Genomic DNA, 23,618 nt, shown 5'->3' on the forward strand with positions numbered 1-23,618 from the left:
TATACCCATGTAACCACCACCCCAGTCAAAATATAGAGTATTTTCATCATCTCCAAAAATACCCATGTGGTGCTATTTGGAATTACTCATCCTCACCTATACCCAGACTCAGCCAACCAGTGATCTATTTTCTTTCACTATATAGATTCTCTAGAATTTTATGTAAATGAAACCAAGTGGTCTTTTTGATGTCTGGGTTCTTTCACTGCATTATATCAGTGACATTTATCCATATTATGCATGGCAGTAATTTGTTCCTTTTTGTTGCTGAGTACTAAAATTTGTTTAGCCATTCACATTTTTATGGCATTGGGGCCATTTCTAATTTTGGGCTAAGATAAATAAAACTATAATGAACATCTGTATACAAGACTTTGTGTGAACATTTTTTCATTTCTTTTGGGTTCCTGGATATATGGTAGGTATATGTGGAATTTAAGAAACCACCAAACTGTTTTCCAAAGTGGTTATACTGTTTTACATTCCTACAAGCAGTGTATGAGAGTTCTGTCCATGCCACATCGTTACCAACACTTGGTATGGTCAGTCTTTTTAATTTTAGAGATTCTGGTGGGTGTGTAGTGGTAACTCATTGTGGTTTTAATGGGATATTTCCCTGATGACTAATGGTGTTGAGCATCTTTCCATGTGCTTTTTGGGGACTGGTTTATCTTCCTTTGTGCAGCATCTGCTTAAATCTTGCCCATTTTTATTTTATTTAATTAAAAATTTTAAAAAGAGGGGCGCCTGGGTGGCTCAGTGGATTAAGCCGCTGCCTTCGGCTCAGGTCATGATCTCAGGGTCCTGGGATCGAGCCCCGCATCGGGCTCTCTGCTCCACAGGGAGCCTGCTTCCTCCTCTCTCTCTGCCTGCCTCTCTGCCTACTTGTGATCTCTCTCTGTCAAATAAATAAATAAAATCTTTAAAAAAAAAAAATTTTAAAAAGATTTTATGTATTTGTCATAGAGAGAGAGAGCACAAGCAGGGGGAGTAGTAGGCAGAGGGAGAGGGAGAAGCAGGCTCCCTGCTCAGCAGGGAGCGTGATGTGGGGCTCAATCCCAGGACTTTGAGATCATGACCTCAGCTGAAGGCAGATGCCCAACCACGTGAGCCCCTCCAGGTGTCCCAAATCTTGTCAAAAGATTTTTCTGCATCTACTCTAAGAGAATCATGATTTTTTTACTTTATTTTGTCAGTATGGTACAGTACATATGTTGATAATTCCAGTAAACCTATCACTTGGTCATGATGCATTATCTTTTCAAAATATTACTGGGTTTAATTTGTTAGTATCTTGTTAAGGATTTTTACTTCTCAGTTCATGAGGGATATTGGTCTGTACTTCTCTTTTGTTGTGATGCCTCACTTGGGTTTTGGTGTCAGACCAATTCTAGCCTTGTAAAAAAAATTGGGAAATACTTCCTTCTCTATTTTCTGATGGTGTAGCACTGATATTATTTTTTTTAATATGCAATAGAATTCAACAATAAAAAGGCCTGAGGTTTTTTATATGGAAGGCTTTAAATTTTTTTAAATTACAAATTGAAGATACAGAGCTATTCAGGTGCTCTATTTTTTCTTTTGTCAGTTTTGGTCATTTTTTTCTTTCCAAGAATTTAGCTATTTTATTTAAGTTGCTTAATTTATTGGGATAATTGGAATAAAATTACTCAAGTATTCCCTTATTGTGCTCTTCATAGGTAGAGGTTGTATAGTAATGTTCCTTCTTTTATTCCTTTTTTAAAAATAATATTTTATTTAAAAATTTTTCTGTTCTTAAAGATTTTATGTATTTGAGATAGTGAGAGAGAGACCACATGATGGTGGAGGGGAGTAGGTGTTGGGAGAGGAAGAGGGAGAAGCAGACTCCTTGATAAGCAGGGAGCCAGGTGCGAGGCTCGATCCCAGGACACTGAGATCATGACTTGAGCCAGCGCAGATGCCTGACTGAACCCAGGCACCCCCCATATTTTTTTTTTAAGTAGGCTCCATACCCAGCATGAAGTCCAACATAGGACTTGAACTCATGATCCTGAGATCAAGACCTGAGCTGAGATTAAGAGTCAGTCACTTAACTAACCAAGCCACCCATACAACTCCCCACCCCCAACTCTTTTATTCCTAGTACTGATAGTCTGTGCTTTTTCTCTTTCATGATCAATACAGAGATTCATCAATGTTACTGACCTTTGGAAAGAAGACGTTTCGTTGTTTATTTGTCTACTTTCTGTTTCATTGATTTCTGTTCTTTATTATTTCTTTCCTTTTGGCTTTGATTTTAATTTCTTTTTCCTTCTTAGCTTTTTTTTTTTTTTTAAAGATTTATTTATTTGACAGATAGAGATTACAAGTAGGCAGAGAGGCAGGCAGAGAGAGAGGAGGAAGCAGGCTCCAAGCCAAGCAGAGAGCCCGATGCGGGGCTCAATCCCAGCACCCCGGGATCATGACCTGAGCTGAAGGCAGAGGCTTTAACCTGCTGAGCCACCCAGGTGCCCCCCTTCTTAGCTTTTTAAGATGGCAGCTTAGGTCATTGATTTTAGATCTTTTTCCCCTGATATAAGTGTCTTTGCATTTATGGCAATAAGTTTCTTTCTGTACAGGGCTGTAGGTCTATCCTATAAATTTTGACATTTGTTTTCATTTCCATCTAGTTCAGTATATTTTTTTTTTTTAAAGATTTTATTTATTTATTTGACAGAGAGAAATCACAAGTAGACAGAGAGGCAGGCAGAGAGAGAGGGAGGGAAGCAGGCTCGCTGCTGAGCAGGGAGCCCGATGCGGAACTCGATCCCAGGACCCTGAGATCATGACCTGAGCCGAAGGCAGCGGCTTAACCCACTGAGCCACCCAGGCGCCCTAGTTCAGTATATTTTTAATTTCCTTTTTTATTTCTTCTTTGACACATCAGTTATTTAGACATACGTTGTTTGATTTTAAGATTTTGGGAGATTTTCCAGAAATTTTTTACTGCCCTTTTTTTTTTTGTACTATTTTATTCCACCCTGGGCATCTCAATATAAAACTAAACACTGGTGAACTGTTTTCCTTACTAATTCTGAATTACTGTAGATGTATAAATTCTGCTGACTGTTCATTACTTTAATAGATGAAATCATTTCTGACACATAGTGGAAATACCTAAAACAATTAGTGCAATACATCGAACGGATCAAAATAAAATGAATTTGGGAAAACAAGGCTGCAAGATTACCAATATATTGCAACATTCATGTGACAGATTACAGGTATCCTGTTTATGGTGGTTCTGGCCATATAGGAATAACTGAAGCCCTTCCTTTCAAAGGAGGAGAGAGGAAAAAATCAGCTGTTTTAGTAATTGTACAGTTCGTATACTTTTAAACAACTCTTAATATTACAGAAAAGTAGTAAACATATGGAAGCTTCAGTGTAGTACCCTACTTACAATACAGTTGAAGATTGAATTTAAAATGAGTTTAAATGTACATATTGTTAGTGCATTGACTTTATTGTCTCCAAAGGAAACAAAAGCCCCTTTTTAGCCCCTAAACAAAATCAAAATCAGTAAGTAAACAGAGTCACATCTGGTTTGTTTCATTTTTGTTGCAGAGCTCACATGGTTGCAGGAATTGCTATTCATTAAGATACATTTATCATGGGGTGCCTGGGTGGCTTAGTCGGTTAAAGGTCCGACTCTTGATTTCAGCTCAGTCATGTTCTCAGGGTTGTGGGATCAAGTCCCACATCAAGCTCATGCTGGGTGTGGGCCTGTTTGAGATTTTCCCTTTCCCTCTTCCTCTGCCCCTCCCCCGCAAAAATGCATTTATCAAGTTTCATATTCCTAAAGCTAGCTATGGTTACATTTGATTTTTTTTTTTAAGATTTTATTTATTTATTTGACAGACAAAGATCACAAGTAAGCAGAAAGGCAGGCAGAGAGAGAGGAGGAAGCAGGCTCCCTGCTGAGCAGGGAGCCTGATGTGGGGCTCAATCCCAGGACCCTGGGATCATGACCTGAGCCAAAGGCAGAGGCTTTAACCTACTGAGCCACCTGGGCGCCCCACATTTGATATTTTTAAAGTCTATTTTATTTTATTTATTTCTTAAAAAGATTTTATTTATTTATTTATTAGAGAGAAAGATTTAAAGAATGAGTATTAGGAGGGGCACAGGGAGAAGCAGACTCCCGGCGGAGCAAGGAACCCCACACAAGACTCCGTCCCAGGACTCTGGGATCATAACCTGAGCCAAAGGTGGATGCCTAACTAATAGCCACCCAGGCACCCTTACCTTAAAGGCTATTTTTAAAATAACAGGACTAGTTACAGTTTAGATGCCACTGATATTCATTCTTTAGCTTGAAGATATGGGACTCTCTTTTTTATTTTTTTTTAATATTTTATTTATTTGACAGAGAGAAATCACAACTAGGCAGAGAAGCAGGCAGAGAGGAGGAAGCAGGCTCCCTGCGGAGCAGAGAGCCCGATGTGGGGCTCAATCCCAGGACCCTAGGATCATGACCTGAGACGAAGGCAGAGGCTTTAACCTACTGAGCCACCCAGGCACCCCTCTTTCTTTTTTTAAAAATTACTTATTTGTCAGAGAGAAAGAGCGAGTGTGAGCGCACAAGCAGGGGCAGCACCAGGCCAAGGGAGAAGTGGGCTCCCTGCTGAAGAAGGAGTCCAATGTGGGACTTGCTTCTAGGACCCCAGGATTATGACCTGAGCCGAAGGCAGATGCTTAACCGACTGAGCCACGCAGGCATCTATTGGGACGGTTTTCTTGTGGTTAATTTGTTTTGTTTTATGATTTTCTATTTTATTTTTATTTTGTTGAAGATTTTATTTAAGAGAGAGAGTGGAAGAGAGCACAAGCAGGGAGGAGAAGGAAAAGTAGAGAGGAGAGAGAGAAGCAGGCTCCCTGCTAAGCAGGGAACCCCATATGGGGCTCAATCCCAGGACCCTGAGATCATGACCTGAGCCCCAAGGCAGCTGCTTAATCAACCTAGCCACCCAGGTGTCCCTTAAGATTCTAAGTATTCTCTACATCTGTCGTGGGGTTCAAGATCAAGAGTTGCATGCTCCATGGACTGAGCCAGCCAGCTGACCCTGTTAATTTCTTAAGATGTGGAATATATGCTTTAAAGGTAGATACTAGGAGAAATTACTAGTTGAGTTACTGTAGCAAACTATAAGCATCTTTAGAACCTCCTTTTTAAAAAAGAACCTTTTTGGAAAGTCTAAATCAGTAAGTTCAAAGTCTTTTTCGTAGACTTTTTCATAGAACTGTCTGGTTAACTGGTGGTCCATATAGTCATTTGTTAGATCTCTGGTGATGAGAAGTGATTTCCCCTAACCTTTCAATAAAGCAAGTAGACACACAGCTCTCATTTTCTTGTATTGCTGAAACAGGCAGAGGGACACATACATGTTTATTAAAAATTAAGTTTGAAACATTTAAAATAACTCTGTATTAGAAACTTGACTCTGGGACACCTGGGTGGCTCAGTTGTTAGGTAGCTGCCTTCGGCTCAGGTCATGATCCCAGAGTCGGGCTCCATTCTTTGCGGGAAGCCTGCTCCTCCCTCTCCCACCTCCCCTTGCTTGTGTTCCCGCTCTCGCTGTGTCTCTGTGTCAAATAAATAAATAAAATGTAAAAAAATTAAGAAAGAAAGAAACTTGGCTCTGGGTCCCTGGGTGGCTTCGTCCCTTTGCGTCCCCCTCACCCCCACTCATTCTCTGTCTTTGTCTCTCAAATTAATAGATAAAATCTTTTTTAAAAAAGAGACCATCATAAGCCTCTTTTTGGAAGTTATACTGGACTGGACTGGTTAGGTGCACCAGTTTCACTGGTATTTACATTTAGGAAGCAGAAGAATAGTCCAGCTAGCTCAAATTGGAGGTTTAATTACACTGTCCCCTGGTTGGCTGCCTGGGTTCAGTAAGTTCTGCTACTCTTCGCGGGCAGAATTTGCTCCTAGATTCTGTGGTTCATTATTTGGCAGCTTTTTAGCTATAATTGTAAATATTTCATTCACATACATTGAGGTTTTAGCTGATGTCTCCATGAATAATAAACTTGTCATCTGCATAGGACTGTGCTTCCTGTGAATCTGTAGCCCTTTTTTTTTTTTTAATATTTTATTTATTTATTTGACAGAGAGAGAGGTCACAAGTAGGCAGAGAGGCAGGCAGAGAGAGAGGGAGAAACAGGCTCCCCACTGAGCAGAGAGCCGGAGGCGGGGCTAGATCCCAAGACCCTGAGATCATGACCTGAGCCGAAGGCAGAGGCCTAAACCACTGAGCCACCCAGGCGCCCCAATCTGTAGCCCTTTTATTCTAGGTTAGCTTTATTTCCTGGTAAAGCTATGACAGTGTTAGGACTTGCTTTCCTTTGAGGTTTTTTAACCCAGTGTTTCGCTCTTGCAAGGGACTCCTCATTGGAGCTCTCATATTCAACTATGGCTTCCTGTGCTCCTCTGTAATACATTGGTGCTAGGCTGTAGTTTCATTCTTGACCACTGTATCCCGTATTTCAGACTACACTGCAACCTGTCATGGTAGACGCCTTGGGTTAAAAAGCAGCCACAATGGTACTGTCTTGAAATTCATGAAACAAAGAACTAGGCTTCATTAGCCAACGGCAGACTCTCCCAGAAGTACTAGTTTCAACTGGTATATTTTATTTATAATATTTGGCTTGTTGGGTCTTGTTGCTTCTCAGTTAGCCATGTCCAGATTTGAAAGAAATCCCTAATTTCAAACTCCTAAATGAATTTTCAGGTTGTGAGGTTTCCATTTTTTTTTCCCCCGGAGGTAAGAAACCTGAGATGACACAAGCAGCTGTGAAGTCAAAGTTTCCGGGCAACAGATCCCAGGCATAGCCAAAGGAGGAGACTGAGCCTGAGTCTGTGGCTTCGGTGAAGGCTGTGATTCTTCCTCCTTTTGGTTTCTAACTTAATTCCATATGGTTAGAGACTATACACAATTTAATTTCAGTCTTTTGCTACTTTTGGAGACTTATTTTATTGCCCAGCATATAGTTATATATATGGCCTGTGTAATGTGCTTTTGTTTAGTAGAACATTTATATACATCAATTAGATAAACTTGATTGAAGGTTGTTCATGCCTTCTATATCTCTCCTGCATTTATACTTAGTCTGTCCGTTATTGAGAGAGGGATACTAAAATCTCTGGCTATAATTGCAGATTTATCTATTTATCCTTGAAGTTCTCCCAGTTTTTGCTGTAAAGTAAAATACATGAATATTTTGAAGCAGTGTTTTTAGGTGCATACAGCACATTTAGGATTGTTATATCTTCTTGATGAATTGATCCTTTTATATTGGTGTAATTTCCTTTTTTATCCCTGACAATATTCCTTGTTCTGAAGTCTGCATTTTTTTTTGCATTTTTATATTAATATGCCCACTCCATATTTTTATTATTAATGTGTATCTTGTACACAGAATATAATTGTTTCTATTTAACCAGTAGGTCAATCTCTACATTTTTTTTTTAATTTTATTTATTTATTTGACAGAGATCACAAGTAGACAGAGAGGCAGGCAGAGAGAGAGGAGGAAGCAGGCTTCCTGCTGAGCAGAGAGCCCGATGTGGGGCTCGATCCCAGGACCCCGGGATCATGACCTGAGCCGAAGGCAGAGGCTTTAACCCACTGAGTCACCCAGGCGCCCCCAATCTCTACATTCTAATTAGAGTGATTAGACCATTTACTTTTAATATAAATATTGATTTGGTTGGTTTGGTTTAAATCTACCCATCTTGCCCCTTTTTTTCTTTTTGCTTTTCTTCTTTTTTTTTTTTTTTCTTTTTTAGAGAGGGTGAGAGAGGAGAAGAAGGGGTAGAAGGAGAGAGAGAGAGGGTCTCAAGCGGGCCCCTCACCCAGCATGGGGGCTGAGTTGGGGCTTGATCCCACAACCCAGAGATCATGACCTGAGCCAAAAATCAGGAGTCGGCTCAACTGACTGAAACAGCTAGGCACTCCTCTGTTTGCTTTTCTGTTTGTCCTAGCTAATCTTTTCTCTCTTTTCTTGCTTTATTTTAGATACATTGAGAATTCTTTAAGCATTCCATTTTATCTCCATTTTGGCTTATTAACGATACTTCTCTCTTTCTTTAATTGGTTGCTTCAGGGTTTACAGTGTGCAATTTTAATCATAGTCTACCTTCCAATATTATTCCATACTATGAATAATGTATAAATATTAGAATACTTTACTTTTTTCTCCTCCCTTTTATGCTTTTTTTTTTTTAAAGATTTTATTTATTTATTTGACATAGAGAGATCACAAGTAGGCAGAGAGGCAGGCAGAGAGAGAGAGAGAGAGAAGCAGGCTCCCTGCCAAGCAGAGAGCCCGATGCGGGACTCGATCCCAGGACCCTGAGATCATGACCTGAGCCGAAGGCAGTGGCTTAACCCACTGAGCCACCCAGGCACCCCCTTTTATGCTTTTGTTGCCATACATGTATCAACTTTATGTTTTACTAATAATCCCCACTACTGTTATTTTTGTTTTGAATAGTCATATATTTCTAATTATTTAATTTCTTATTATCAATTCTTACTTAATTACTTAATTATTTAATTAATAATTCTTAATTATTTAATTAAGAGCACCCATCACATAAAACTTACATCATTTAAAAAAAATTTTAATTTAAGTAGGCTTTACACTCAACATGGGGCTTGAACTCATGACCCTGAGATCAAGAGTTACATGCTCTACCTGGGTGGCTCAGTGGGTTAAGCCTCTGCCTTCGGTTTAGGTCATGATCTCAGGGTCCTGGGATCAAGCCCACATCAGGCTCTCTGCTCAGCAGAGAGCCTGCTTCCTCCTCTCTCTGCCTGCCTCTCTGCCTACTTGTGATCTCTGTCTGTCAAATAAATAAATAAAATCTTAAAAAAAAAAAAAAAAGAGTTACATGCTCTACTGACTGAGCCAGTCACGCATCCCCCATCTTAACCATTTTTAATTGTACACTTGGGTGGCATTTAGGACATACACATTATTGTGTTACCATCACCATCATCCGTCTACAGAACTCTTTTCATCTTGCAAGATTGGAACTTTACCTATTAAATAGCCCCCAGTTCTCCTCTTCGTCCAGCCCCTGGTAACCACCATTTCACTTTCTGTTTCTGTGAATTTGACTATTCTCGATACCTCGTATAAGCAGAATCATACAGTATTTGTCACTGGCTTACTTCACTTAACATAATGTGTTCATCATTCATGTTAATTTTCTGTGGACTCATCATCCTGTTTTCCTTAGAGGCTGTAACAGTTGATGTTTCCACCAAGAAATGAACAGAGTTTCAATTTTTCTATCGATCAAATTTTAAAGCAATTAAAAAATAAACAAAGTTCTTATATTCACTCACATACTTAGCATTTGCTCTTCTTTCTTGTCTTTCCCTATTTCCATATGATACCATTTTCTTTCTGCCTGAAGAATTTCCTTTACCGTTCTTGTAGTGACAAAGTCTCTTCACATTTGTTTTAGCTTTTTTTTTTTTTTTTTTTGCCTTTATTTTTGAAGGGTTCTCCTTTTGGATATATAATTCTATATTGATAGCCTTTTCTCATTTAATACTTTAAATACTTCGTCCCATTGTCCTCTGGTTTGTTCTTCGTTATTCTCCATAATGCTGCTTTTTCCTCTGATGGCTTTTAAGATTTTTTTTTTTCTAGTGACTGGTTGATAATACGTCTTGGTGTGGTTTGTTTTCCTTCCTTCCTTACTTCCTTCCAGATTTTGTTCATTCCACAGACAGAGATCACAAGGTGGCAGAGAGACAGGCAGAGAGAGAGGGGGAAGCAGGCTCCCCACTGAGCAGAGAGCCTGATGTGGGGCTCGATCCCAGAACCCTGAGATCATGACCTGAGCCGAAGGCAGAGACTTTAACCCACTGAGCCACCCAGGTGCCCCTTGGTGTGGTTTTCTTTATGTTTATCCTGCTTGGGATTCGTTGAATTTCTTGGGTTTATGGGCTTATCTTTTTCATGAAATTCCATAAAATTTCATGAAATTCAGAAATTTTTCAGCTGTTATGTCTTAAAATATTTTAATATAATATTTAATATTATATATAATATATGTATATTGTATATGTATGTATATGTGTGTATAGAATATATATTATATATTATATGTAAATGTATATAATTATATATAAATATATATGAGATATAAATATCTCATATAAAATCTTATATATAAATAATATATCTATATAAATATAGAATTTATATTTTTATATTTATATAAATTATATATATACTTATAATTTAAATTATATTTCTAATTTATTTCTAAATATATAAATGTGTGTGTCTATTTTTAGACTCTTTCTGTTGATTGTTGTCTGTTTATATCTATATAAACATATAGATATAAAATCTCTTTCTCTCAGTGTTCGTATTTTTCTTTAAATCTTTGAACGTGTTGGGCATATTTAAGAGGACTTTTAACATCCTTTGCTAATTCTGTCACTTCTGTCACTTCTATGTCTGTTTCTTTTTTTTTTTTTTTTTAAGATTTTATTTATTTATTTGACAGGCAGAGATCACAAGTAGGCAGAGAGGCAGGCAGAGAGAGAGTGGAGGAAGCAGGCTTCCTGCTGAGCAGAGAACCCGATGCGGAGCTCGATCCCAGGACTCTGGGATCATGACCTGAGCCGAAGGCAGAGGCTTTAACCCACTGAGCCACCCAGGCACCCCTCTATGTCTGTTTCTATTGAACAATTTCTTTCTTGATTATTGGTCACATTTCCCTGCTTTTTTGCGTCTTTAGTGACTTTTTTTTGAAAATGATTTTATTTATCTATTTTTTTAAGAGTTTATTTATTTGAGAGAGAGAGGGAAAGAGAGCCAGAAGGAGAACACAAGTGAAGGGGAGGGGCAGAGGCAGAAGCAGACTCCCTGCTAAGCAGGGAGCCTGACTTAGGGCTCAATCCTAGTACCCTGGGATCATGACTTGAGCCGAAGGCAGACGCTTAACTGACTGACTCACCCAGGTGCCCTATATATTTATTTTAGAGAGAGAGGAAGAGAGTGTGCTTATGCTGAGGAAGAGAAAAAAGATCCCAGCAGACTCTGTGCTGAGCATGGAACTCAACTCAGGGCTCAGTTTCACAACTCCAAGATCATGGCCCAAGCCAAAACCAAGGGTTGGATGCCCAACTGACTGAGCCACCCAGGCACCCCACATGTTTAGTGAGTTTTGATGGGATACTGAACACTGTAGATGTTGTAGATATGAGCATTTTTTAGTGTGTTTGTCTTATTTTTTCTGTTAGTTAAGTTACTTGTTTATCAGCTTGATTATGTTAACCTTTTTTTGTATAGGTCTAAAGTTAAAGTGGCCTTTGCTACAAGGCTAATTTAGCCACTAAGGCCTTACCCTATTGGTGTCTCTACCAAAAGCTGTGATCTCTATACTTTGGTTGGTTGGAATGCAAATTTCTCCCAACTGTGTGAAATTTTCGAATTTCTCTTATTCAGTTCCCTGAATTCTTTGCATCATCTTTTGGAATTACACTTTGCTTATGCTTTTCTTACTATTCAACAAAAAATCAAAGGGAATGCAACTCAGATTTATAGAACTCTTTCTGCATAGTTCCGCCTCTCTGGAATTTAGCACCTTGACTTCCAGCCACTTTAGTCTCTCTTAACTTCTGTCTCTGTTTTATAATTTAAGCAAAACCACCATGTTGTGCTTTGGATTTCCTTCCTTGCATTTGGTCCCAAATGTGCCTTCAGACAGAAAGCTGGGACAATTATACATTTAGGTTTACAATCTATTTCAAATTAATACTTGTATATGGTATGAGATTGAGGTTAAGGTTCATTTTTTCTATATAGGTATTTGTTTCAGTACCATATGGTGAAAAGACTCTCTTCTCCCCCTCAAATCATGTTGGCCCGTTTATTGCCATATAAATATGTGTGTGTCTATTTTTAGACTATTTCTGTTGATTGTTGTCTGTTTTCATACTAATACTATACTGTTGTTCTTGACAGAAATTTATGAAAGATCTAATTTAATGATTCTGACATGAAACAAATACTTATTTGATTTATAATGTTTTGAAAATAGATTTTGAGTTTGAAATACAGTGTTTCCACTAACTTGAATGTAATGTTATGCTATCTCATTTAACAAGTGAATGAAGAGATATATTTTAAACATACTTCTCTTACAGAGACCTTTTAATAAAAGTGAAATTTGGAGAAAGCATTGAGGACTTACAGACCTGCCGACTCTTAATTAAACAGTACATCCCGACGGGACTTTTTGTGGATCCATATGAGTTGGCTTCATTAAGAGAGAGAAACATAACAGAGGTATAATTATTAGAGGATTTTTTTTTTTTTGAGAGAAATTATTTTAGGAATGCTGTCATTTGGATTAAGGAGAAACAATAGACAAGACAACATTGTACTTTTTATTCATTTTGTTAAAGTGTATAAAGTAACTTTTTTTTTTTTTTAGGTAGGGTGGGAGTATTATTTAAAAAAAGTGATAATGTGTCCAGCTTGTCAGTAATAAGCCAACTGAACTGAGCTAGTTAAAATGGTTTTTGTTAGAATTGTTCCTAGTTTCATAACTAAGAAAATTATATGTCTTTGAGAAGGTTAAGATTATAAATACTGCTGCAGCAGCATTTGACAGTATTGTTTGAGTGACCTATACATCAACACCTGTATAATTTGGATGTGGGAGGAAAGGAAGCTGATATTTATTGGATATCTGTATGTCAGATATCTTCTTCTTCTCTCTTTTTTTTAAGGAAGCAAGGTAAAATTAAGCATTAGATAAAGATTATGTCCCAAACCCATGCATAGATCCATTTTTGTGTTTGTGTGATTTTTTAAAATTATTTTTATTAACATATAATGTAGTATTTGCCCCTGGGGGTATAGGTCTGTGAATCGTCAGGCTTACACACTTCATAGCACTCACCATGTCACATACCCTCCCCAATGTCCATAACCCAAATACCCTCTTTATACCCCCCTCCCCCCAGATCTGTCTTTATAACAACCCTAGAAGTATTATTTCTCCATTTTATAGATAAGGAAACTGAGGCACAAAGAGGCCAGGTAAATTATCCAGGATCACACAGGTAAATGGAAGAGCCAAGAGATATATCCAGGGTGTCTAATTATAAAGTTGTTGCTCTTTCTAGAAATGAATTTTATTCCTTAATTAATGGGTTCTCTGACTTTTGGTAAGAATCACTTGGGGCCACTTTTTGTGCAGATTATGTCTTCCTGGGAAAGCTTAATTCAGTAGGTCTAGATTGGACCCAAAAATCTGTTTTAACAACTCAGATAATTCCTATTAAGAAATTATGGCAGGGCACCTGGGTGGCTCAGTGGGTTAAAGCCTCTGCCTTCGGCTCAGGTCATGATTCCAAGGTCCTGGGATCAAGTCCCATATCGGGCTCTCTCCTCAGCAGGGAGCCTGCTTCTCCGTCTCTCTCTGCCTGCCTCTCTGCCTACTTGTGATCTCCGTTTGTTAAATAAATAAATAAAATCTTAAAAAAAAAAAAGAAATTGGGATGCCTGGGTGGCTCAGTTTGTTAAGTGGCTGCCTTCGGTTCAGGTCATGATCCCAGCGTCCTGGGATCGAGTCCCACATTGGGCTCCGTGCTCGGCAGGGAGCCTGCTTCTCTCTCTGTCTCTGCCTGCCACTCTGCCTGCCTGTGCTAGTTCTCGCTCTCTCTCTCTGACAAAAAAAGTAAATAAAATCTTAAAAAAAAAAAAAAAGAAATTATGGCAAACACTTCATCTTTATTCTTAAGATTATAATCTATATGTGAATATAAAAGAGGCAAAATAGACATACTTGGAGTCATTTATGATGACAGTTTATAGTTGTGGTTTAGGCCAGTTTCTTCACCTATTTCAATTACTTGTTTATCAAGTAATTATTTAATTATTTAAATTTTTTTGAATAGGTGATTATATTCTCATCGTTCAAAATTTAGGAGATATAAAAAGGTGTACAATGATAAGCATCCACCTATCTTGACCCCCATTCACCAAGTTTCTTCCTGTGTTCTATTTTTTTGCACACATACTACAGTTTAAATAAACATGTTCATTTATATGGCAGTCTCAGTACATTTACACATGTAGAAAGACCTCATTGCTTTTTTCCTCATTTCTTTCCTTCACTGAGTCATGAATTCTGAATGAGGCTTTTAAAATTTTAAATAATAGGTTTCAAATTTAAATGTGGTTCTTGGCTTGTAGTGACATGGATTGGAATCATATTTAAACCTACTTAATAAAATTGCCTACAGTGTTTTAAGAAAAGGGAATATTTTTTTGCATAGGAGTACCCAAAAAGAGATCACATGCCCACCGTCTTGGGATGAGATTGGGGTATGTGCAGATTAATTGTAACTAGAAAACTGGGCAGGCAAAGGATGCCACTCTGGATTGATTGACAAGCTTTTCTTTATCTTAATTTTCTGTTTCCTAATTTTCTAATCCCTAATTATAAGGCTTTTAAGTGAACTTACTTTTTCATTTCAAATAGATGTCTCATTTGTGACCCATAGATAATTAGAAGTTGATTTACTGATATATGAGATGCTATTTCATTCTGCCTTCCTGAGTTGAGACTGTGGCCCAATCCTTTGTGTAGAGAAACTTTGTCTCAAGAAGTGGTATTAAATGAGGAGTAAAACTGGATAGAAGGAAATTTATATGTAGGGAATGATTGATACTTATGTATTTAGATTGAGATCTTAACTATTCCATGAGATAAAATTTGTGACTGGAGCACATAGAACAATGGGTTCAAATTAAATAGTTATGGTGGCAATAAAATGTTTTTAATTTTTTTTTTTTAGATTTATTTATTTATTTTTTTGACAGAGAGAGAGATCACAAGTAGACACAGAGGCAGGCAGAGAGAGAAGCAGGCTCCCTGCTGAGCAGGGAGCCCGATGCAGGACTCGATCCCAGGACCCTGAGATCATGACCTGAGCCGAAGGCAGCGGCTTAACCCACTGAGCCACCCAGGCGCCCCGGCAATAAAATGTTTTGTAAGGAGTTTGTGATGGTTTGTGAGCAATTTGAAAATAACGACAAGCCTTAAACAGAGTCACAATGAATAAGGCACTTCAAATGAATCTCACTTCATTTTTTAGGTAGGGCTATTTGATATATTTAATTAAAAACTCTCATGTTCTTTGAAAAAGGCATAATATTAGATTGAAGCATATGAAACTGCTGTTCTGTAGGTCAAAATGGAAATGCTGTGTTTTTGAAATCATAAATTTTACTCAATCAAAGTATGTAGTAACAGGACCTAATGCCCTCACCAAGTTGGAGGACAGGGAGCAGATTTACTCTCCCACTTGAAATAACCAAGAAATAGACAAAATATATGAAATAATGGGAAAGATCATTGAATACCAAGCAGTGAGGGCAGTGATGTCTGAAATTAATGGAAAATAAATAAGATGAGCTCTATGACCATCTTGTTGTCCCAGCTTATTGCCCTGGAGAATTTTCGAGCTGTAGCATAGGGAGCAAGAACCCAAGCAGAGCCTCTTGGACTGCTTGAGTTTAAGAAATGAACGTGAAATCCTGGGAAAATGAAGGTCACCAGAATTGACAAGGCAGTATAGAGAGAACTGCTCAGAGACAACTCCAGAGATCCATAAAAGGTTCCCCTCAAGTTCATAGTCGAGTACTGATTAGTGCATTTTTGTGAGGAAACTACTTGCTTCTGAAAAGACCTTATGAAAAAATTAGAGGTTACGGTGTTAGACACTCACATAGGGCCGGTAGTAGTGTTTGTTCCCAGCAACCATGCTAGGAAAAGCCTCATAATTCATTGGGCATTCAGTAGAGTATAGAAACAGAAGAACTTTTACTCAGTAGTGGCAAATATTTAGCGCTAGAAGGAACATCATGGCAGTCCTGTTTAACAAATCTTAAAAGCACGACCTTTAAAAGGTCAAACTGTTTATAAGTAACTTTACTACATACAAACAAAGCTCAAGAATTCTTATAGGAATACAGCACCCAACAATATCAAAATCACAGTGTCTTGATTCTAGTAAAAAATTCGATGCAATGATGGGGGAGAAATATGGCCTGTAATGAGGAGATAAGTGAATCAATCAAAACCAATCCAGAACTGACTCAGATGTTAGAATTGGGCTATGAAAACAGTTACAATAACTGTATTCCATATGTTCAAAAAATTAAGTACAGATATGGAAGATCTGTAAAAGGAGAGCATTAAACTTGTGAAGATTAAGACTACAGTGTATGAGATAGAAAAGATTCTAGATAAAATTAATGGCATTTCAAACAGTGCAAAAGAAAAGATTAATAGATTTGAAGACATAGTAATAGAAACTAACTAAAACAGATAAAAAAAAAAAAAGAGAGAGAGAGAGAAACATAAAAAGTGAATAGAGTGGGGTGCCTGGGTGGCTCAGTGGGTTAAAGCCTCTGCCTTCGGCTCAGGTCGTGATCCCAGGGTCCTGGGATCGAGCCCCGCGTTGGGCTCTCTGCTCAGCTGGGAGCCTGCTTCCTTCTCTCTCTCTCTCTCTCTCTCTCTCTCTCTCTCTGCTGGCCTCTCTGCCTACTTGTGGTCTCTGCCTGTCAAATAAATAAAATCTTTTAAAAAAAAAAAAAGTGAATAGGGGCGCCTGGGTGGCTCAGTGGATTAAGCCACTGCCTTCGGCTCAGGTCATGATCTCAGGGTCCTGGGATCGAGCCCCGCATCGGGCTCTCTGCTCCGCAGGGAGCCTGCTTCCTCCTCTCTCTCTGCCTGCCTCTCTGCCTACTTGTGATCTCTCTCTCTCTGTCAAATAAATAAATAAAATCTAAAAAAAAAAAAAAAAAAAAAGTGAATAATAGTGAGTTGTGGGACAACTTCAGGTGGCCTGCTGTACCTGTGATTGGACTACCTTGAAGAGATATCTCTGCCCCCCATGTTCCTTGCATTGTTCACAGTAGACAAGCTGTGGAAAAATCTAAGTGTCCATCAACAGATGAGTGGATAAAGAAAATATGTATGAAAATAGGATACAATGGAATGTTATTCACCTATAAAAAAGAAGAAAATCCTGCCATTTGCTACAAGCTAAGTGAAATACGTCAGAGAAAGACAAATACTGTATGATCTCATTTGTATGTGGAATCTAAAAAAAACCTGAAATCATAGAAACAGAGTAGATTGATGGTTGCCAGGAGCAAGAGTGTGGGAGAACAGGTGAAGGTGTTCAAAGAGTATAGACATCCAGTTATAAGATGAGTAAATTCAGGGGGTCTAGTGTTTAGCATGGTGACTATAGTTAACAATAGTGTGTTACATATTTGAAAATCGTTAAAAGAGTATACTTTAAAAGTGTTCATCAGGGGTGCCTCGCCGGCACAGTAGAGCATACGACTCTTAATCTCAGGGTCATGAGTTTGAGCCCCGTTCTGGATGTGGAGATTACTTTAAAAAGTAATAAAATAAAAGTTTTCATTGTACACACGCATACACATAAGAGGTAACTATGAGTGGTGATGGATGTGTTAACTCACCTTACTGTGACAATCATTTTGCATTATAAACATATTTCAAATCATGATGTTGTATGCCTTAGACCTATGCAGTGTTATATGTCAGTTATATCTCAGTGAAGCTCATTGTGGGGAGTGGGGTAGGGAAGGTGTGATTGGAATCTCCAAGGAGAGAAGAGAGAAATGGAGATGGAAAAAAACTTTGAGGAAATAATGGCTGAGAAATTTCCAAATTTGGTGAAAACTATAAATCCATATGTCTAAGCTGCTCAAGTACCAGAAACATGAGGAAAACTATCCCGAGGTGCATGTACTCAAATTGTTTAAAACAATGAGAATGAGGGGCACCTGGGTGGCTCAGTCATTTAAGCGTCTGACTTTGGCTCAGGTCATGATCTCGGGGTCTTGGGGTTAAGCCCCATTTGGGCTCCATGCTCAGTAAAGAGTCTGCTTCTCCCTCTCCCTCTGCCCCTCTCTCGCCTTGTGCTCACTCACTGTCTTTCTCTCTCAAATGAATAAAATCTTTAAAAAAAAACAACAACAATGAGAATGAGAAAAAGACTTTAAGTTTTTATTTAAATTCCAGTTAGTTAACATACAGTGTAATATTAGCTTCAAGTGTACTAAATGGTGACTCAACACTTCCATATATCACCCAGTTCTCCTCATAACAAGTGCACTCCTTAATCCCCATCACCTTTTTAACACATCCCCCACCTACCTCCCTTCTGGTAACCATCAGTTTGTTCTCTTTATTTAAGAATCTGTTTCTTGGTTTGCCCCTCTCTCTCTCTTTCTTTTTTTTTTTTTTATTCTCCTTGTTTGTTTGTTTTCCTTCTTAAGTTCCATGTGTGAGTGAAATCATACAGTATTTGTCTTTTTGTCTTTCTCTGAGTTATTTCACTTAGCCTAATACTCTCTGGCTCCATCCATGTCATTGCAAATGGCAAGATTTCATTCTTTTTTATGGCCGAATAATAGTCCATTGTATTTATATACTACATCTTATTTATTTATTTATTTTTTAAATATTTTTTTATTTATTTGACAGAGAGAAATCACAACTAGGCAGAGAGGCAGGCAGAGAGAGGAAGAAGCAGGCTCCCTGCCGAGCAGAGAGCCTGATGCGGGGCTCGATCCCAGGACCCTGGGATCATGACCTGAGCCGAAGGCAGAGGCCTTAACCCACTGAGCCACCCAGGCGCCCCGTCATCTTTTTTATTTTTTAAGTAGGTTCCCTGCCCAACGTGGGGCTTGAACCCACAGCCCTGAGTCACATGCTCTACTGACTGAACCAGCCAGACACCCCTGAATCTTCTTTATCCATTCATCAATCAGTGGACTTTTAGGCTGTTTCCATAATTTAGCTAAGAAAATGTTGCTATAAACATCAAGGGGCATGTATCCCTTTAAATTAATATTTTTGTATTCTTTGGGTAAATACCTAGTAGTGCTATTGCTGGATCACTAATTTTTTGAAGTACATTGATACTGTGTTCTAGAGTGGCTGTATCAGTTTGCATTCCTACCAACAGTGCAAAAGGGTTCCCCTTTCTCTATATCCTTGCCAACACCTGTTGTTTCTTACGTTGTCGATTTAAGCCAGAGAATGAGAAAATTTTAAAAGTGGCAAGAGAGAAAGAAAAACATGTAAAATATAAGGGAACAAAGATAAAGGTAACAGGTTTCTTGTCAAAAATAATGCAAACAAGGGGCACCTGGGTGGCTCAGTGGGTTAAAGCCTCTGCCTTCGGCTCAGATCATGATCCCAGGGTTCTGGGATCAAGCCCCGAATCGGGCTCTCTGCTCAGCGGGGAGCCTGCTTCCTCCTCTCTCTCTCTTTCTCTGCCTGCCTCTCTGCCTACTTGTGATCTGTCTGTCAAAGAAAGAAATAAATCTTTTTTAAAAAGTAATAACGCAAACAAGAAAGTAGTACAACACCATCCTTAAAGTATGGAAAGAAACCTGTGAGTTTTGAATTCTGTATGCAGTTATAATATCTTTCAAAGTGAAGGTGAAATACTTTTCAGACATCTAAAAGAATTAATCACCAACAGACCTCCACTATAAGAAATGTTATAGGAGGTCTTTCAGGCAGAAGGAAAATAATACCAGATAAAATCTGTATCTACACTAGGTAGAGAGGAGCACTTGAAATGATAACTACATGGGTAAATATAAGAATTTTTTCCCTCTTACTTAAATTTTTTATTTACCAGATAATTGACAAAAATAATATAACATTCATACCATATGTAAAAATAAAGTGCATGACACCAAATATCACAAAGTTGGGAAGGAGAAGATGGAAGCATACTTTTATAAGGTTGTTACACTAAATGTAAAGTAGTTTAATACCACTTAAGGGTAGACTGTGCTACATTGAAGATGTTTACTCTAAATCTTAAAGTAACCATAAAAATAACAAAGAGTTTTGAGGTGCCTGGCTGGCTCAGGTTTTGGGGCAAGGCAACTTTTGTTCTCACGGTCATGAGTTCAAGCCCCACATTGGGCCTAGAGCCTACCTAAAAATAAGTAAAAGTTAAGAAAAACACAAAGAGTTTTAGCTAATATGCCAGCAAAGCAGATACAATGAAATTATAAAAAATATTCATATTCAATCCAAAAAGCAGAGAAAGAACAGAAAAGGAACAAAGAATGGATGTTAAATATAGAAAACAAGATGATACATTTCAACTTAACCATATCAATGGTCACATTAAATATAAATGTCTAAATAACCCCATTTAAAGACAGAGATCATCAGATTGGATAAGAAAGCAAGATCCAACTGTATGTTGCTTACAAGAAATGTTTTATTTTAAAACATTTAAATTTTAGGGGCACCTGGGTGGCTCAGTGGATTAAGCCGCTGCCTTCGGCTCAGGTCATGATCTCAGGGTCCTGGGATCGAGCCCCACATCGGGCTCTCTGCTCCGCAGGGAGCCTGCTTCCTCCTCTCTCTCTGCCTGCCTCTCTGCCTACTTGTGCTCTCTCTCTGTGTCAAATAAATAAATAAAAATCTTTAAAAAAAAAAATAAAATAAAACATTTAAATTTTAAAAGAAAAGATATGGGGGTGCCTGGGTGGCTCAGTGGGTTAAGTCTCTGCCTTCAGCTCAGGTCATGATCTCAGGGTTCTGGGATCAAGACCTGCATTGGGCTCTCTGCTCAACAGCCTCTCTCACTGCTCAATCGGGCTCTCTCTCTGTATGCTGCTCTGCCTACTTGTGATATGTCTCTCTATATATTCAATAAATAAATAAAAAAAAGAAAAGAAAAGATGTGATGTGCTCACTCTGGTCAAAGGAAGCTGAAGTGGGTACATTAATTTTAGGTAAAGTGGATTTCAGAGCAAAGACTATCACCAGAGCTAAAGGAAGGCATTTTGATAATGGGATCAACTCATCAGGAGGAAATAATAACCATAAACATTTATGTACCTAATAGCACAGATTCAAAATGGATGAAGAAAAACTGGTAGAACTGTAAGGTATAATAGACAAATCTACACTTATCTACCCTTTTCTCACTAATTGATACAGGAAATTAGTAAGACTTTATAAGATTTGAATAAAACAGTCAACTTGACCTAATTGGCATTTATGGACCACTCTTCCTAGCAATAGTGGAATATACATTATTTTTAGATGTACATGTATCAAGATAGAGCATATTCTATGTCATAAAACAAGTCTCAATATATTTAGACAAATTCAAGTTTTACAAAGTATGTTCTTTGACTACAGAGGAATTAAAGTAGATATTAAGGATATTAAGGATCTTTGGTGCCTGGGTGGCTCAGTTGGTTAAGTGTCTGCCTTCATCTTAGGTTATGATCCTGGGGTACTGGGATCGAGCCCCATGTCGGGCTCTCTGCTCAGCTGGGAGCCTCCCTATCCTGCCAGCCACTCTGCCTGCTTGTGCACGAGCTGTCTTTTTCTATCTCTCTCTCTCAAATAAATAAAATCTTGAAAGAAAGAAAGATCTCTGGAAAAGGCTCAAACATTTGGGCACCAATCAACATACTTCTAAGTAGTCCGTGGGTCAAAGAAGAAATCAAAAGGGAAATAAGGGATTTTGAACTGAATAAAAGTGAAAACACAATATATTAGAATTAGTAGGGTGCTGGTAGAGCTGCATTTGGGGGAAATCTGTAGTCCTAAAATGCCTGTTTTAGAAAGAAGAAAGATCTCAGATTAGTGATAGCCAAGCCTCCCTAAATTATAAAAAGAAGAGCACGTGAAACCAAAGTTAAGTAGGAGAATAGGAATAGTAAAAACAGCAGAAGTCAATGAATTAGAAAATAGAAATACAATAGGGAAAACCAGTGAAACAAAGCTGGTTCTTTGAGATGCATAAAATTGGTGAACCTTTAGCTAGAGAGATCATTTTTTTAAAATGTGCTGTTAGAATTAACATCCCAGTGTCAGAAAAGTAGTCTACATTTCATTTTTTTATAAAGTTATATTTTTAGATTGTATAAGTTGTTCAAAGGCACCAATTACTGTGTCTTAATTGGGAGAATTTTTTCCTGTTTTTGAAAGAGCTGTAGTTCATAAGAGAAAGATCTGGCAAATGTTACAGACATGGCACAATTTCATAGCTTAACTCATTTAACTTAGCTCTGGTGGTTTGTGACATGTGTTAGTTGAGTATTGTGAAAAGGAATAGGTCCATGGCTGTTAACAAGTATATGCTCTTGTTTAATGAATTTTTTTGTGTATCATTTCGGTTTTTTGATACTACATTATTGCTGTTTACCCAGGCACCCCTAAGAGAACTATGACTGTTTCTCTAAGGAGGAGAAAACTTAGTGGAGATGTTTGAGTGACCCTTAGTGAAATAAGAAATAGATTTATTGTAGATAGTGTAAGCAAGGACAGTTGTGAATGTTAAAGACCAGAGCATCAGATTTCTACTTATAAAAAAGGAATGGGGTTACCTGGATGGCACAGTAGGTTGAGTGTCTGATTCCTGGTTGTTGGCTCAGGTCATGATCTCCGGGTTGTGGGATCGAGTCCTGTGTCGGGCTCTGGACTCAGCACTGAGTCTGCTTAAGACTCTCTCCCTCGGCACCTGGGTGACTCAGTGGGTTAAAGTCTTTGCCTCCGGTTCAGGTCATGCTCCCAGAGTCCTAGGATGGAGCCCCGCATCGGGCTCTCTACTCGGCAGGGAGTCTGCTTCCACCTCTCTCTCTCTGCCTGCCTCTCTGCCTACTTGTTATCTCTGCCTCTCAAATAAATAAATCTTAAAAAAAAAAAAACTTTATTAAAAAAAAAAAGACTCTCTCCCTCTTCTCTCTGCCCTTCCCTCCCACACTCTTGTACTCTCTCTCAAATAAATCTAAAAAAAAAAAAAAAAAAAGATACAACCTTTTAATGGAAGATAAAATGATATGACTCAAAGTAATAACCTCCATTTTAGTCACTGAGCATATTGAAGCAGTGCCTGGATTCTTGAACAATGCCCTCATTGACAGTGGTTTAATTTAATCACCTTTAAAGTTCATTATGACTCATAAGATTAAATTCCTTGCCCTTTGCCAATGAACTTTTTTATTCCTGTGATTAACAGAGAAGGAAAAACATGAAAAAATACAGCACTTGGTGTCACTCTGAAACAGGAGAATTAGGATGTTTGCCATGATGGGAAGACGTTAATTCTGTTTGTTTTTTTTTCCCTAGAGATATGTCAGGGCCTCACATAGAGAATCTAGAGACAAGTTGTGTGTGTATACATCTGTACATACACACAGACTCACAGATTATATAGTGCCTGTATATATGTATGTATAAATATATGTGAATGTGAATGTGTGTATGTATGTTTATACAGAAATATGTGTGGATGGATATACATACATATATAATATGTACTTACATTATAATTTAGGACTATTTTCTCTCACATATGCATTTTTACTTTTGGAATAGAATACCTTTTTCTTTTTTAAAGATCTTTGTAATTTCTTCATTTGAGAGAGAGTGAGCAAAAGCATGAGAAGGGGGGAGAGGCAGAGGGAGAGGGAGAAGCAGATGCCTCCCTGAGCCGGGAGCCCAATGC

The 23,618-nt window shown here is 38.2% G+C and overlaps 1 protein-coding gene and 1 pseudogene across 1 annotated transcript in view; one reads left to right on the plus strand and one right to left on the minus strand.

The window, feature by feature from the left end:
- Positions 1-23,618, plus strand: part of PIGX (phosphatidylinositol glycan anchor biosynthesis class X) — a 41,296-nt gene that overhangs the window by 10,532 nt on the left and 7,146 nt on the right. The window contains exon 5 of the mRNA XM_046003645.1: positions 12,210-12,351. Within this exon, the coding sequence (XP_045859601.1) occupies positions 12,210-12,351 (142 nt within the window). The remainder of the gene's footprint in view (positions 1-12,209; positions 12,352-23,618) is intronic.
- LOC123939993 lies at positions 5,883-6,710 on the minus strand (annotated as a pseudogene).

Source organism: Meles meles, chromosome 4, assembly GCF_922984935.1.
Source record: "Meles meles chromosome 4, mMelMel3.1 paternal haplotype, whole genome shotgun sequence".
Lineage (NCBI taxonomy): Eukaryota > Metazoa > Chordata > Mammalia > Carnivora > Mustelidae > Meles > Meles meles.